This window comes from Eleginops maclovinus, chromosome 13, assembly GCF_036324505.1.
Source record: "Eleginops maclovinus isolate JMC-PN-2008 ecotype Puerto Natales chromosome 13, JC_Emac_rtc_rv5, whole genome shotgun sequence".
Classification (NCBI taxonomy): domain Eukaryota; kingdom Metazoa; phylum Chordata; class Actinopteri; order Perciformes; family Eleginopidae; genus Eleginops; species Eleginops maclovinus.
The window spans coordinates 21,545,822-21,562,462 of record NC_086361.1 but is presented as its reverse complement, the minus strand read 5'-3'; the positions used below and the strand labels follow the sequence as shown (position 1 = coordinate 21,562,462).

The following is a 16,641-nucleotide window of genomic DNA, read 5'->3' as shown; positions in this document are numbered from 1 at the left end:
GTTCCCTCCTTCTGAGATGTAACGTCTGATATCAATGGGATTCTACAACATGTGATTTCTTTTCTTTCTTCAGAAATCACAACGTAACACTTTGAGGAAACGCTGTGGTGTTGAGGGAGAAAGTGCTGAAAACGTAGCGTAGCCTCAGGGGAAACGCTCTAAATAAATAAAGGTGAAGGAGGAGGCGGTGTTTTTTCTTGGTACATTTCACCTGCAGCTATGTGGTACGTGGCGCTTGTGAGCAGAACTCATTACTGTGATCAAAGGAAACCCCCCTGCTTGGCTAAACGCAGAGCTTATTAAAGTGCCCAGCCAGGGGTGGGAGTAAAAACCAGGAGGAGTGTCGGGAGAGGGGGGCGAGCATGGCGCTCATTAAGATTTACAGTGCAGACTGTGACGTCCACAGAGACTAAGAGATTATAAAAAGACGGAGAAAATGGGACGATTTAACATCTGCGCACAAGTTTAAATAATTGGCAGACGAGACAGACGAGATAATTAGATTAAGGAATATTGCTTTAATAAGAAAACATCTAATAAAAAAGGTGCAGAAAAACATGCAGTGCAGAAAATAGGCCAAGCAAGGGGTTTTTCTTCTCCATATAGACTACAGCTGTGTCCCAAGGCCAGACAAACTCTAAGCAGGTTTTGTACTTGATGGCACCCAAAGGTCTCGGTAAGCAAAATAAATCCACCTGATTTTTGAACGTGTGCAGTGACTGCCAAGGCTCATCAAATAATCTGGTTCCTATAAAGGCAGACACGACGTGATGATTCATCATGATAACAGTAATTCTATTATCCTTTCTGTCATCATGCAATTGTGCAGCCTAACTGTACAGTTAATGGTCGCATGAGGCCCGAGAGGAAGGCTCCACCATCATTTTCAGAGAGAGCTGCTATCACTTCCAGATGCTGAGCCTGGAGCCTACATGCCTGGGCAGGTGGGTTAATCAGATATTATAAAAAGCCGCGGTGCAGCGCAGTAATAATCTCTGTGTGTTGGTCTTTAAGCCTTAAGACTCCACGGAGCCCCAACAAATGACAGATTCTGAAGGACAAACTGATCCAGAGCCAGTAATCCAGATCTGTCTGGGCTGAATCCTGTTGCTTCTGGGGGACATGGCAAAACAAATCACAAATAAATCCAACGGCCTCTGTCCCTAAAACCCAGATCATGTTTACATCATCGCTTGGCATTTAGCGGTTTGCTCGGGTATGAAAAAAGAGTGTGCTGAGACTGGATCATTTTGAGCTGTTATCAACGATGTGAGACAAAAAAAAACCGGCCTTGACTGCAGTTTTTCTGAACTGATAAAGGTTAACATACCTCAGAGAGGACAGGCTTGCAGTAGCCCGCTCCGAACACAAGGTTCTCCACGGACATGACAGATGGGTCGCTCGGACTCTCCGGCGAGCCCTTCCCCAGCCAGGAGCCCTTCCCTGTACGTGCAAAGCTGCAGAGAGAACATGGAGGACACATGCAGGGACAACACATCAGTGTGTGTGAGGGAAGACAGATAAGCTGAGAGACGGCAAGCTGATACTGGTCCAATCAATCAAGTGCTTCTGTAATCTGTGTAATGCACGGCTCAACGCTGGTGATATGATAATGCCGGATCAATTCATCAGATAAGTGTTTGAAAAGTGATCTATTGAATCAGTTAAGGGACACATTCTAAATTGTGTTTGCCAAATACAAATTGGAGTGGGGGAAGAGCTGTTCAAGTAGTATATGATTGCAATTATAGATTTTACACAAAGACTCTACATCTTCTGGTGATTTATTTCAAGTTGACTCTTTGTTAAACCCCCTCATAGCAATAGTCCTTAGGCTCAGCAATTGTAGCTCAGCACGTGAGGTTTGTCAGTTAAACCTGTGTGTATGGGTAGTGTGAAGGTTAAGCAGTGAGTAATTGCTTTAACGGTGTTTATCTTGAGGCATTTATTAGCAGTTCTAGTGACTAGCTTACTTCCTAACCAAGTGTTACTTCGAGGACTTCCGAGGAGCAGATCATTAATTAACGAGGTCACACTTGTATGTGACTGTAAACTGTTTAAGGCAAATGCAATCACTGTGTAGCATTTCTATGGATGCTACCTTGTTAAGCTAATGTTAGCAGCTTAAGCATGCTCTGTACTATTTATATATAAATATATAGATTCTTAATTTGAGAATAGACCGTTGAAATCCAAGCCAATAATTCCTATTCCTGCACCACCAAACCAAGTGAGGGTCAGAACATTGCAGCCCACGGGTTGTTTCAACACAGCTAATAGTAGGTTAATATGCTAGCTAGCTACAGTAGATCAAATCTGCAAGTCATTTCAGCCATTTAAAGAGATAGCTGTCTGCTAAGAATGACAAAATGTCTTATTATACATCTGATTCTAAACGGTACATGTGCCGTCCTCGAGCGGGAAAACCCGACAGGCATAGCTGCAGCGACTAAACAGGATCAAAAAGGTCTTTGTGCAATTTCAAGGTCTGTCAAATGCAAATGTTGTGACAAAGCCCCTGTGAACTCTACCTGATTAGCGGCTGATGTAAGGCAACCAGTGAAGCATGTATGGAGACGGAAATGACAGACAGGTGGAAGTAGTCGAACATGACGGGGACGTGGTGGTGGAGGCCTCTCCGCGGGTGGAAGTGGAGACAGAGGGTCCGACTGCTGATCAGCGGCACGGTCGCTATCTCTGCCAGCCTGAGGGATGGAAGAAGAGAGACTGGCATTAGACAATGTATTAATGATATGCTTTTACATACAAGTCAGTTTGCAGAATTCTTGTTTGGTCATTGGATATTTCCCCCATATTTAGTACTTATTCCAGTTGAATAGGTCATACAATTACATGCCTAATCAGTACAAGTGGTACACAACTAGAAAGAGTACAAATCATATTCTCATTGCCTTTTAAGGTGAGGGTTGAAGAAGTGATGCAGCTTTACCAATAACCTCACATCTTAGTAACATCATGCATGCTACCCTGTCAAGGCAGCTGCAAAATAAAGAGTAAAAGAGAAAGAGTCTGGACCTCGACTGGAATAGTAATGGACACCTAGTCTGCAGTCAGACTAAAAGCAACCACTGTAGTCTCCACACCACTGTCTTTGCTATGATATGTACAAGAAGCTCCATAATTCCTGTCCTGTGTAGTGTTCACAAGTACTATGATCACACAGGTATGACAGAAATGGTGAATTATTAGTTTAAACACACAAACAAGACACCACTCTTCACTAATGTGCAACTGCAGGCCAATACAAAAGCAGGGTCTCGACAAAATAATGCCTTATGCTAATGCAGACAAGCTATTTATCTTCTTTTTGTCCAAAGAAAACAGACAAATAATCACAGTAATCATGTATTCTGAGCACAGAAGTTGCGATCAGGTGCTTGAAAGGGTGGCTATGAGCCAAAAGACATAATAGCCCTTATTCATGCCTAGTTTGCATTCTTACTCTTGCATAAAATCTGCACAGGGGGGGAAAGTGTAGTGTCTAACACACACACACACACACACACACACACACACACACACACACACACACACACACACACACACACACACACACACACACACACACACACACACACACACACACACACACAGTCTCTTTCTCAAAGACATACAAGGACAACAACACAGCCGCAAAAACCTACTGTTGCTCATTTTCTGTGAAGTGAAGATCCAGTTTCAACTGAAAGTCCACCTCGCTCAAGGCTTCCTCCACCTGCAAAACATTGATAAAGCAGTATCGTTAGAGTCTAATGATTATAGAAACAATGCCAAATGGAATCGGAGGAGATCATTAAATGAAACCACCATATATGTACTTAAATGGTCAAGCACTGCTACAAAGACTTCGCTCAGGAAATCTTCTGAATGTTTAATTGCGTGGAAAACAATCAACGTAGTTAGGGCTGTTAATGACTGATGATTGGTTGAATGTGAAGTCAAATGCTCATTGACTGAGCTTATCCAGAACATAGACTCTCCATAATGATGATTCAAACAAACGGATGCTCCTCATTTGTTGTTTTCCTAACACAATAAGCGTAGTTAGTTGAAAACTAAGGTTGCTAAGGTTGATCATGTGCATGGCTATGAACGTTATGAACTGAACATAGGCTCTTAAAAAATGATGATTCCAAAAGACAATAGGTCCTCATTTGGTGCTTTTTGTTTTAGTTTGTAACGTTTATGAACATACGAATCGGCTAAGTCGAATACTCGTTTTTGATTGGTCAATTTGGACAGTCTAGAGGTGTTAATTCTAGCTAACAGACCGTTGCTAAGGAGAACAGGCTGTTGTTAAGGGTGATTATCGGACTATTTGCTGTCAATCCACAGAAAGAAGTCTGGTCAATTTCACGTCAGGTTTGGACAACAATCATTTTTAGTTTTTTGGATCAGAAAACACCATAAATACATGTTTGTTTAACTTGTGGATAGCACGACACATTGCATTCATGATGGCTAAACTGTCCCCTGCACAGGAAAGAAAAAGGTCAGAGGTTAAGAGACAGAGAGCTGGACGCCAGAGAAATCAACACCAAACACTAACGGGAACCCTATGGGCTCCGGCAGTGTTTGAAGAATGGTTAATGGAAAGGAAAATGTGCACTGACTCAGACAATTACAGCAAACCTCGATCAGTGCTGCCTCTCATTTGTTATTTTTTAATTAACGAGTGCCCCGCTGCACATTATCCCTTCTGTATTGCATGGCTATGAAGGTTATGAACTGAATCAATAAAGAGGACCAGTGATCCCAAGTGACAAACAAGCATATAATGAACGTCTAAATGCGTGAACATAATTACTGCTTTCTTGTATAGAGCCTCAATGCTGATTTTGTTCTTTTCAATCCTGAGTGATCTACAACCTGCATTCATGCATTTCTTAAACTCTGACGCAGGTTGAACAGAACTGCTCTCATGTTCAAAGGGCTATAGAATACAGGCGTGGATACTGACGGAAATGCAGAGAACCTATTTGAATTTGAAAGAATGATAAAGGAGTGAGCAGACTACAAAGGCAGTGGCGTCTTTTGAAGATTGATATGCAGCGTTTCTGATTATAATAAAGGTTACACACAGTTCTTAACGTTCGTAGACACATACTGTATGGCAGACATACACATCTTTGCACTTGTGTTGGTGATTGATGTTCTGATTGATTGAGCATACATACGGGTGTACACAGGGGAAATGAGGTGGCTATTTCTGTCTGTGCTATCTGTAGCTGTGAGCGGCAGATAACCTCCGGAAGGTTAATGAGCGGTGAGCCTTCGGGAGAGCTTACAGCTGAAATCTGATATGCCCTGAATCTCCTCTGTCTCCACACCTCCAGATCCACGTCCATGTTTAATGAAATATTCTAAAATTAGGAGACGGAGTGGGGCAGGGATGTTTCCACAGAGCAGAGACATGTTAGAGAGCGGCTGAGCGATGGTGCAAGGTAATGTCAATTTGTGAGCTATGGCTATCATACGGATGATTAGCTTCCAGCGTGGGCCCCCGCACCCCAGCCTGGGCCGTGTCTAATCGCTGTCACCGCTGATCAATCCGAGCTCCGGTGGCTCCTGACAACAAAACCAGGCGGAGTGGATTTTCGGGTCGCGCCCACGGTGAAAACGTTGAGGACAGTACATCAATAACTGTCTGGCAGGTTTACACGCCTGATCATTTGGACGCAACACAGGGCGCTGCGGAGCACAGGGGGCATTTACATTTGTCAGTCAATTAAATCACAATAAATCCAAGTTGTTAAACTCAATGATCCTCATACTGGTTCTGTGTCTGGAACAGTAAGGGCTGATGTAAAGTAACTTTGTAGCTACAAATCAGGGTTATGTATTCTTGCTCTTCGTGGCCAGCTCAAGTCCTTACACTATTCTTAGTTTAAAAGACTCCAACTAGATACGCCCAGGAAAGGATGCTTTGAGGTCCAATCAGACTTATGAAATCAAGCCAGGTGTCCATTCCAATGTATCTCCAATATATGCCGAGTTTCTAAAGAACAGGCAAAAAAAACCCCCAAATATTTGCTTTATTCCATCCAATAATGTTGGAATTATAAGCAGTTTTTGATTGTTTGTAGACAGTTCATTGTGGCACCCTTTCCCCAGACAGTTTAACATTTGCACAATCAAAACGATTGAATCAACGTCAACTGGATTAAATTATGATGGTTCGTTTTATGAATTAATGAAAGTAATGGTACACCAGATTTTCCTGGAGCAATGAGGAAAGTGCTTTTATTTTTAGCTGTTTTTTGTTCTTCTTTCATTTGATCTTGAAGCCCCAAACTTCATAATTTATGGTAAAAATCTGTTTCCTTCAGTCGCGTTCTGTCGTACCTGATGTACGTTGCTTGGATTGCTTCTGTTCAATGACGTCTTTAGGGCTGTAGGGTTTCACTGTTCACCAACTGGTTATCAATAGTTGCTACAGTTCCTGCACTTTTTATAACAGGGTTGTTGCCGTGTTTGTGAAGCAATCAATAGTTCTCAGTCTGGGAGTCAGACTCTGATCCCCCGGCAGAAGTTTGAAAGAGGAATCTGACGGGTTGCAAGATGATGAATGGGAAGGAGAACGAGAAAAAGCATATTCCTGCTTCACCTTTTTGTGTAGTCCTTTCTTTCTGGTAAACAAGACTTCTGAAAAGACTCAAATCAGTCAATGGAAACACTCTCTTGGGTCGAAGGTCGCTGCAGTTGCATTTAAAATACAGAAGAAAATTCAAAAGAATAAAAGTCTACAGCGGAGGAAAGAAATGATATAAGCAGTATATGGATATAGATTATATAAATGATATTAAACAATAATATGAATTTTATACTTGATGCTCAGATTTACCCTGCAGTTATCATTATTACTATACTATCCATCATTCAGCATGGTTGTTAAATGTCTTCTTAATTTCATAGTTTTGTTATATTTCTGCTTTAATTAACTGGCTAAAATATCTCTGTCATAAAAAGTATTGTTTGTGTGTGTGTGTGTGTGTGTGTGTGTGTGTGTGTGTGTGTGTGTGTGTGTGTGTGTGTGTGTGTGTGTGTGTGTGTGTGTGTGTGTGTGTGTGTGTGTAGAATTGTGGAGCAGAAATGTGTGCAGTAGGGAAAAGTGGATGATAAAAGATGCATGAATTAATGGCCTTTTAATTCAACAATCATTCAGTTGTTTTCCCTGTAATTATCTCTCATGCATTTTACAGCAAAGCTACTGATAGAACACGCACAGCCAAATGGCACTCCTAAATTTCAACAGGAAGTGTGTGTGTGTGTGTGTGTGTGTGTGTGTGTGTGTGTGTGTGTGTGTGTGTGTGTGTGCGTGTGTGTGTGTGTGTGTGCAGAAAATGTCACCAGCATGACTCACCCGTTCTCCGTCTAACAGCAGGTGGACTTTGAAGATCATACAGTCGTTCACTGTAATCTCCTCGTTCCTGTAAAGGATCTGAAATATCCGGCTGAACACGGTGCCGTCGTAAACCCCCGCGGAGCTGAAGCTGCATTCTCCTGATGGGAGACACAACAACAACATGCAATCAACACAAACAGCTACAGGATCAATGATGCACAGTGACAGCATGCGGAGCTTGTACACTGCAATTAATACACATTTCAAAACCCAGATTTCCAATTAGACCTTTCATTTGGCATCAGTGATGTTTGCAGGATTCGAGTTGTGAATATGGACCCAGATTTGAAATTGCACAATGGGTTTTGTGATTGTGTGACCTGACATTTGCAAATGTTTACTGGGATTGGTGAGTGTTTGTATTCAGATCTTGGATCATCTGCTAGGATACATGTTTATTGGTATTAGCTCAATTGGCTGTAGATCTCCATTCAATTATCCGCTTTTTAACTGCCAACGTTTTTAATTCAGCAGGTTCTTAGGGCGAAGCGTTGCCCAATTAGTATTGTGTACTTTGGCCGGTGTGAAGTCTGTCCATCAACATTGGTGCGGACCCAACAACTGGATCAGGACTACCTGAAATGGGGGTGCCTTGGTACGATTTTAAGCAGATTTGTGAGGGGAAATCAACCAAAGCATTTGCTGATGATAAGGTTTCAAAACCTAAACTACTAAGCATGGGTTTTTCCCTTAGTTGAGGTCAACATTCAACACTTTTTTGAAGAAACAGAAATGAACACATGAGAATTGGGCTGCAACAGCTTGTGAGTCATTGCAATTTGACTTCCTCATTTGGTCCTGATAATGCAGGATGACCATCGCCAAAACTGACCAATCAATGGGCGACCGTTAGTCTGTTTTACTTCACCTTTACTCCATTCAGCTGCTTGTAAATCAGTGTAAACAGGAACCAGACAAGAACAAAACATCCAATAGTGTCTCCTTTTCCACTTGTTCCAGAGCAAATGAACCATCCTACATGAGTGAAAGCCTTCCTAAACACTTAGTAGGTCATGTAGACACCATAACCCCATGCATGGATAGGATACAATAGTACATATTTGCCCATTATCCAGAATGAACAATGATCCTTCTCATCTATTCTACACCCATCTGCTTATAAATGATCAACCCTATCCATTTCAAAGTCACAGAAACCTTGAAGAAATATGAAGAAACACCCAGGGTCTTAGCTTATCATAAAAACTTGAAGCAGGATTTTAACATCGACCATGTCCCAGCACGATTGTGTCCAACGTGGTGGCTGTTAGCTCATTGCTACTGACACACTCCCCCCCGCTGTGATCAGTGAGAGGTCTCAGAAATCCCCTGCTGAGCGTCTGCTCTTTCCAGCACATTCTTACTCTCCCTCTCACCGCAGGCCCCCTCCTGATAATGCTGTCACTACTGGCGGCATCAAGCAGCCCCTGCGTGTTGGGTGGATGTGTGGGAGCGTGACTGTTGTCAGAGACTTGTCGTATGAGTGACAGAGGCAGCGTAATCCCTCAGGGTGTGTGTAGGTTGAAGGAATTGTGTCGTAGTAAGCGCTGTTCCCCTCAAAATTGGACGAATGTGAGTTTTTATTACTTTAGATTATTACATTATGTGTTGTTTAGCTGATGCTTTTATTCAAACGTCTCACATACACTCACACCGTAGACATGCCTACAGGAGAAATCTGGGAGAAGGTATTTTGCCCAAGGACTGCCAAATGAACCACATACCCTCTGATTGGTAGAACAGCACATTAACTTCCAGAGGCATAGCTTCTTGGGGTTTTCCCTTTCCTATAGTGTGTTATATGGGGTTGTGTGCATGTAAATGGTCTGCAAAGGTTAAAATACATGTAGGGTTTCTCTCCCATGAATCACCTCCATTGGATTCCTTTCTTATTTCTGTCACATAGTAAAAATAGGCAAGATAAGCATTACTATTGGCTAGCGCTCAAACACATTGTTGGTTGACATGGTCAGCTTAGATTGGCACAACGCTGTAAACACTGCTGATTTTTTCCCATTAGTTCTTGGGACAGGTACTATTTACCTCTGGGCTGTAAGACTCAAGGGATGGTTCCACTGGGGATTGAACCCAGGACCTTCTGCGTGTAGAGCAGACGTGATAACCACTACACTATGAAACCTCTGTCTGTCTTATCAGATGTTTTTGTTTGGGTTCCCAGTGTCTACAGATACACCAGATAGGTTGATTAGGGATGTAACACTGAGCAGGAATTAACATAAGTGATTGACCTGTGAAGGACTGGTTATTTCCCCCAGGGACCGCCATGCCCTCTCTGTGCTGGGTGGCTCCTTGAGTTTGACTGAAGTGACTAAATCAATGAAGTGTAATGGCCAGAGTTGCCCTTGCTGCTTTCACACGCATTACGCCGTGCTTCCTTTGAAGGCCAGTTTGTTTTACGGGATTGATTATGTACCGAGGGAGCAGAAGCGATAAGACCTTCAGATAAGGAAGCTGCTTTGCTGAGATCACAGCTTCAACATTGATAGCACTTATTTTTGCACACAAGGAGAAAACAGATCCAAATCAAGAGTACTTTTGTATATGTTATAATATGAGGTGTAGTCAGCACATAGAGGAGTTCATTCCTATTTTTTAGATCGTAGTTTATGCTGGCTTTGCATTTCATTTCATTGAATGTGTTTCTCTATGTTTGGCCTTACAATACTGTTAACTAATCAGTCTCTAAACTTTGCAAACCTAATTTAGGAAGGAAATACTTTTTGTTTGGTTTAAATGTGGAAAAGATTTTCAAAGCATCCTGATAACTGAGTTTAGGCAGAATTATACATTTGCTCCAGTTAGCAGCAACTCTCTGAAGACGCCTACAATTTCCCTATAACAGCATGTGTCTATCTGCACCGATCTTTGTGAGTCGGATTGTTTTTGAAATGCAGCTCATTTGCATAGAAGGAGGCACATTTTGCACCAAATGTGTACCTCATTTAAATAAAGACAAAAAGCACTGAGACGTTATTTTGACCATCAGTTCAGTTTGTGATTTCTTTCTAAATGTCGACTTTTAAAAATGTCAGATATCTTTTTCTAAATTATGACTTTTTACTCGAAAATCTGCATTTTTTTCAGATTTGTGACTTTTTTGTATTCACATCGTTTGTGATATTGATGAAATGTCCACCTATTCCTCAAATATTACTTATATTAGCGTTGATTTTAGGTTCGACTCTTTATTCTAACTCCTTCATGTGGCCCTAATCATCTTCTTTTAAAAGTTCACACTTTTTGTTTCCAATTTCTTTTCTTTTCTATTCAAACTTCAACTTGTTTCTCCTGCACTGCATGTGGTGCATGCACAGTATATCCTCTGTATATATCAAGCCTGCGTGTGAAATGTGGGGGGGATACATAAAAGTATGTCTTCTTCAAATGTACATCCCATCCTCCTGATGATAGAGAATTTTCACAGACACAGTTTACATCTCTTTGTCTTTCCCTGGAAGAAAAGAGATCTAATCGCCATGAAACCAACAATGTTCCAGCCCATTTTTCCATATTGGATACACTTTGGATTACAATACTTAAGTAGTTCTCCTATTCATGTATACAGCAAGTTAGACCAAAGGAAATACATCAAACCCAGACAGGTCTAACACGTTTTGATACTGAAGTTATCCCCGTTGTTAAGCAGTTCTCACGTCTCGCACATTGAAACCTGAAATGCCCCAAATCTTCAGCCACTGTAAGTCTGTGATGAATATGAATATGCTTCCAGCCTCTGTAGTGCTCTACATCTGCTGTGTGTATGAGAGTGTGTCTGCTAGTCACTCCCTATCAGTAAAACAAGGAACTCAACGCAGTAATGCTCTTTATCATACGAAAATGAGGGGAAGTGTCTTAGTGTGTGCGGTAGGAGACACCTCATACAGCAATGCAATTCTTCCATAACACATCTGACTTGAAAACCACCGTGTCATTGTGCCTGAATCACAGCCATTAAACACGTCACAAGCAGGAATCTTTTAACACAATTCATGTGTCTAACGGGCCGAGACAATTGAAATGTCAAGCATACACTTCCAAAGAGAACAAAGTGTTATCCATGATGGATGTATCTCCTCTTGCTGTAACCGAGGGCTGCTGCTGCATTGATGCTCAGGATTTAGCTCAGGCGGTGTCGAGGCTTAATTCATGACCTTGTGGAGAGAGCTGCAAAGGCGAGGGGAGGTCTGCAGCCTTTCAATTACAATATAGATATGATGCTCGCTGTTCTGCACACTGCTGCATTTCCCTTGTTTACCAAATATGCCTGGGAAAATGTAGGATTGCATTCATTGATCTTGAAGCAGCTCTATATTATGTAGCTTTGTTTATAGGGCTAATACACCACTGAATATATGATCTGCATGTAGAATATATTGTAGAAATAAACATTGCACGGAGGATAGATGATATAAATCCTGTCGCGCTACACATGAACAAGGTTATTAAAGTGCAAATGAATAGTTTCTGTAAAGGCTTATTGGTCTTATAAAGGTTTGTGTGATCAGTAGCTTACATAGCTGCAGTTTGTATAGTTTATCTTGGAAGGTACGGACATTTCATGGATTTAATAATAAATATAAAGCATATTAATGGTTTGTATATGGATACGCTTGTATTATTAGTACTGTATTGATGCAACATAAGGTAACAAAGCTCCGTTTAACTGAAGCCTAGTCCAGACAGGATGTAAATCTGCACCGCCAGGTTTGACGCCCTATAAATAGACTATTGAGAGCCGGACAACTGCACTGTTATTTTATTATTTCCATTGAAATCCATTAATGTTTCCACTGCTACGAAGGGTTCCTCTCCCTCCTTGCAGTAATGAGGTGAAGGAGATTCCTGTCACTGTGTTTCCGGGGAGAAACACTCAAAATGACATGAATTACTGTCACAGCTCAGCCTGAGACACGTAGCCTTCACAATCAGACGTGTCCTTGCCACCAGACAAATAAACACACACACACACACACACACACACACACACACACACACACACACACACACACACACACACACACACACACACACACACACACACACACACACACACACACACACACACACACACACACACACACACACACACACACACACACACACACACCACAGGAAATACAGGCCTAAAAACATATATGTCTTAAATATCCTCACAATCCAAAAGGTCCTCACAAGAATAGTGGTCAGTGATTGGTCCCCACAAGTGACAAAATAAATGCACACACACACACACACACACACACACACACACACACACACACACACACACACACACACACACACACACACACACACACACACACACACACACACACACACACACACACACGATGCTCCAGTCATGACAAGCTAAAAATAGCCGTTATTACTGCGAATCAGTATTGCCAGTGAAATAGCTTTCTGTGAGATCCAGATTTTGAACACTTGGCTGCATTCAGAAACACTGTGTCACAACCTATGAATACAAATCAGAATAAGACACTGTGAGGAATCAAATTTTTGATAGAAATTCAAGTAATCGGAATTAATGGACGCACAGAGCATGAAATAAAGTGCGGTTTTTATTCCCATTTATATATTTGCTTGCATGTTTTTCTGTTGGTTATCATTTAATTAAGTAGAAAACCTTCTGACTGGAAGAAGCATTTACAATTCAAAGAAAAAGGTTAAACTGAATTCCCGAGCCACACATTAATGTAGTTTACTTTGAAGTAAGGCATTTTAAGATGGGCTCTGTTATCGGGCTTTACGCAGCACTGCAAAACATCCAGCTTTAAGCCTCATTTGTCATATTCTGACGTTTCATAATACTATGAAAACCTTCCTCCTGGAATACAGACTAAAGTTTCCTTCATCCCACAAAGTTCAATTATCTTGAAACCGCTTCTTAAAAATGGAAGATGACACTGGGGTTCAAAAACTGAAAGTGATTTACATTTGAAACGAGTTTCATCATCTTGCCAGCATTTGATTTTGGGAGATACTGGAGAGCCAGGTTTTCTGCAGAGTGATTCACTATAGTGTCTTAAATCAAGATAAAACTCACAGACAGCGTTTTCATTCTCTGATGCCTAGCTCTGATAGCTGTTACAATGACAGAAAGACACCAATATATTCCCTAACGTTGCTCTATTTGTCCACTCTAGGGACGAAAAAATGTAAGATTATAATGCATGTCGAGGTAAATCTATCCATTCCAGCTCGAAAACAGATGTTAAAATATATAGTCTTCATTTCTTCTCCTCTGGCATCTGCTCTATTTTAGGAAACGCCTTAGTCATGCCTGTTATTGATGTTCTTTTGAATCCATAAATGTCAGAAATACAGCTGAGACATGAAGGAATTAATCTGTGCAACGTCTACAATCCACAGAAGGTGGTAGAAAACATGCATTTTACACAGTATACTGTAAATGGTGCTCACTGGTTCCAGGAAACACACAGAATAACAGCATGCACTACCATGTACTTTAACACAAAACACTGTGAGAGATTACTGTTGTCACACACACTTCAAAGACAAGAATGAGCAACACAAAGTGTGTAATTCAGACACAATCTGTGGTCATGATTTCAAGTGAGATTTTTGGAAATGGACCCCAGTGGCTAAAACCAACGCTAATATCATCAGTATTTGAGGCCCAGGCTGACATTTTATCAACTGATGTGACTACAGTTTGGGTCAATACTACATAAAGCTACTGTACGGTGGAAAGCATTCATTTGATTTGTAAGAAACACCATCAAGGTCACATGATTTGACACACTGACTCATCACGAGTGCAGAGAGCTAAGGTTCGGCCTGACGACGTTTAGTAGTCTCCTTTAGAAACGTGTTGGCATGGGTCGTCTTATGACACACAGAAGCTTCAGAAACTCAACAGTGGGGTGGTACTGACGTATTTCACGTTGTAGTCTTGTATTTAAATGTATTTGAAGAGCTGTTTTAAATGCATGTTCATGTCTAAAGGTATTATTCCTCCTCCTTACAGTACCTGTATTGTCTTGCGTTGTCGCTATCAACCTGTGGGGCACTCGAGGTGAGACCTTCAGTCCTGCTCGTATCTGGTAGAACCTGAGGGAGAAGATATGAACATATACGTGACATTTAAAACGGTACTGTACAAATGTTTGGACTCTCTCCAAATGGCCTGGGGGTTGTCAAAGAATATACAATGTGACCAGTCAAGTGAACATGCTGTTGTTCACCATTATGTCTTGAACAAAAGGTTGCCTGTGTTCAGTTGACTTTGTATACGTACTGCTATTTCACATGTGATAGGGAATTTTTGGCTTAGGTAGTTAAACTTTGAGACAGCTCCTCATTTTCTCCTCCCTCTGTCTGCGTTCCCAAGGCATAGGTCTTCTCCCTTAATGAGGGGCAGCTTGGGCGCATTGTTGATGCCAGTCTATGACCGAGCACAAGCTACCATGAGATAGTTGATTGTTCAGGGACGTCTAGAAGCCCTTCTTATCTGGAACGTAGGTTCTCTGGCGCACGTTCTTTTCCATGGACGGACAGCTCTAGTTAGATTCAGGGTCCATATTTGTCTCTTCTCTGAACTGGTTAAAACCTCGCATTGTAGGAGAGTTCTTCAGAATTGGTCGCTGTGTCAACTCGTGGCTGCAGCAAATATCTCGTCAATTCTCCGGCCGTTAACTTCATAATACACCTTCAGTGTTTGCCATCAAAGTTCCAGCTCTCCCCGTGTCTCTCTGAGTTCGTCTCCATTGCTTCAGAAGTTTCCATCACAGCGTGTATGTTCGATTTCTGTCTTAAATTTGAACGAGTCACCTGACGTGTTTGTACCAAGGAGGTCCCGTTTAAGATTCCTGTTTGTTTATTTGATGGCAAGATTACAGAAGAACCATTGGTATGATTTTTTATAAAACTTGGTGGAAGGTTGTAGCACTGGCCAAGAAAGAATTTAGAACATTTTGCAGCAGATCCGAATCACAGTGGCCTTTGCAGAGATCTGCACTCTGAAGTTCACTTTGACTTAAAACCAAATTTCTTTAAATGTTAAAAATGTTAAAACTAATTATACTGAATGCCTACTGACTTACTGACTTCACTACCTTTACTTACAGTATTTCAGATACATTTTCTTGAAGTGGTGCATCCAGTTTTGCAACAGGACACATGCTTTGGGTGAAAAACATAGGGCGGTGGTGGTGGGCGCCGTACATAATGGCAGCCCACTGCTCCTAACACTAGGATGGGTCAAATGCAGAGACCGCATTTCGTTGTCCTAGTACTTGTACTCTGTGCAATGACAATAAAGTTGAATCTTAATCTTAATATTTGCTGTCTAGAAAAGGTGTATAAAAAATGCTCTATTTTGGACTTCAGAAAACAGATGTCCCTGTGAAGCTTCATCTAAGCTTCATCATGACTTTGACAAGAACTTAACAATGTCTTGTTAGCAGTCATGCATTGTACAAGCTGGGCTTAATGATTTAAGTTCTATTTGCAATAATGATAATGAAAAATACATAATGTACCGAAATTCTGTAGCATACTTTACTGAGTACTGCCAAACGCAGACAGATAAGATGAGAATGCATTGATACAGTACCTGTGTTGATTACAGTTTCAAAAACACTTAAGCTCATGTGAAAGATAAGAATAAACAGATAACAAACTTAGAAAAATGATTTTCAACATGACGTCCCAGACCATCGGCAGCACAGGAAAACATGTCTTTGAAAAAGGTCACTTTGACAGTTCAAGTCAAAGCCGCTTTGTATAAAAGCACATTTCGTCTCCGGGGACACAGTGGCAATCTGAGGGAGCAAAGTGTGTGTGAACACAGTCATCACATCGGTGTGTTAGTGACAGCGCTGCTAAAGGCTGGGGCTCGACAGAGAAGAGCACGGGAAATGTTTTTGAAGGTTGATGAATAAATGACGAGGACGTTTGTGAAATGAAAAAGGTCAACTGGGTGGCTAATAACAGAAACTATTCCTCAACCTCTTACATCGCACACGTATGGAATTGCACATGCTTAATATTATATTTCAAATACCCTACACTACTGTTTACTTGAATAGGCACACATGTGAGATATTTTTTGGTTTGGAGATGGTGGAGGACACTGGAACTTATGGAGATTGCCCAATAGATTAATGCAAAACTAGGAGGGTACTAGGAGAGCGCAGACTGCCAATCAATTTGAGTAATTTGGATCCACT

At 41.4% G+C, this 16,641-nt stretch overlaps 1 protein-coding gene and 1 non-coding gene across 2 annotated transcripts in view; both read right to left on the bottom strand.

The window, feature by feature from the left end:
• fam135b (family with sequence similarity 135 member B) overlaps positions 1–16,641 on the bottom strand; it is a 50,720-nt gene that overhangs the window by 25,305 nt on the left and 8,774 nt on the right. The window contains exons 3-7 of the mRNA XM_063900066.1: positions 14,442–14,521; positions 7,385–7,524; positions 3,666–3,736; positions 2,532–2,705; positions 1,331–1,457 (exon numbers count right to left, since the gene is read on the bottom strand). Coding sequence (XP_063756136.1) covers positions 1,331–1,457; positions 2,532–2,705; positions 3,666–3,736; positions 7,385–7,524; positions 14,442–14,521 — 592 coding nt within the window. The remainder of the gene's footprint in view (positions 1–1,330; positions 1,458–2,531; positions 2,706–3,665; positions 3,737–7,384; positions 7,525–14,441; positions 14,522–16,641) is intronic.
• trnav-uac (transfer RNA valine (anticodon UAC)) lies at positions 9,494–9,566 on the bottom strand. The gene has a single exon. It is a non-coding gene; the product is annotated as a tRNA-Val (tRNA).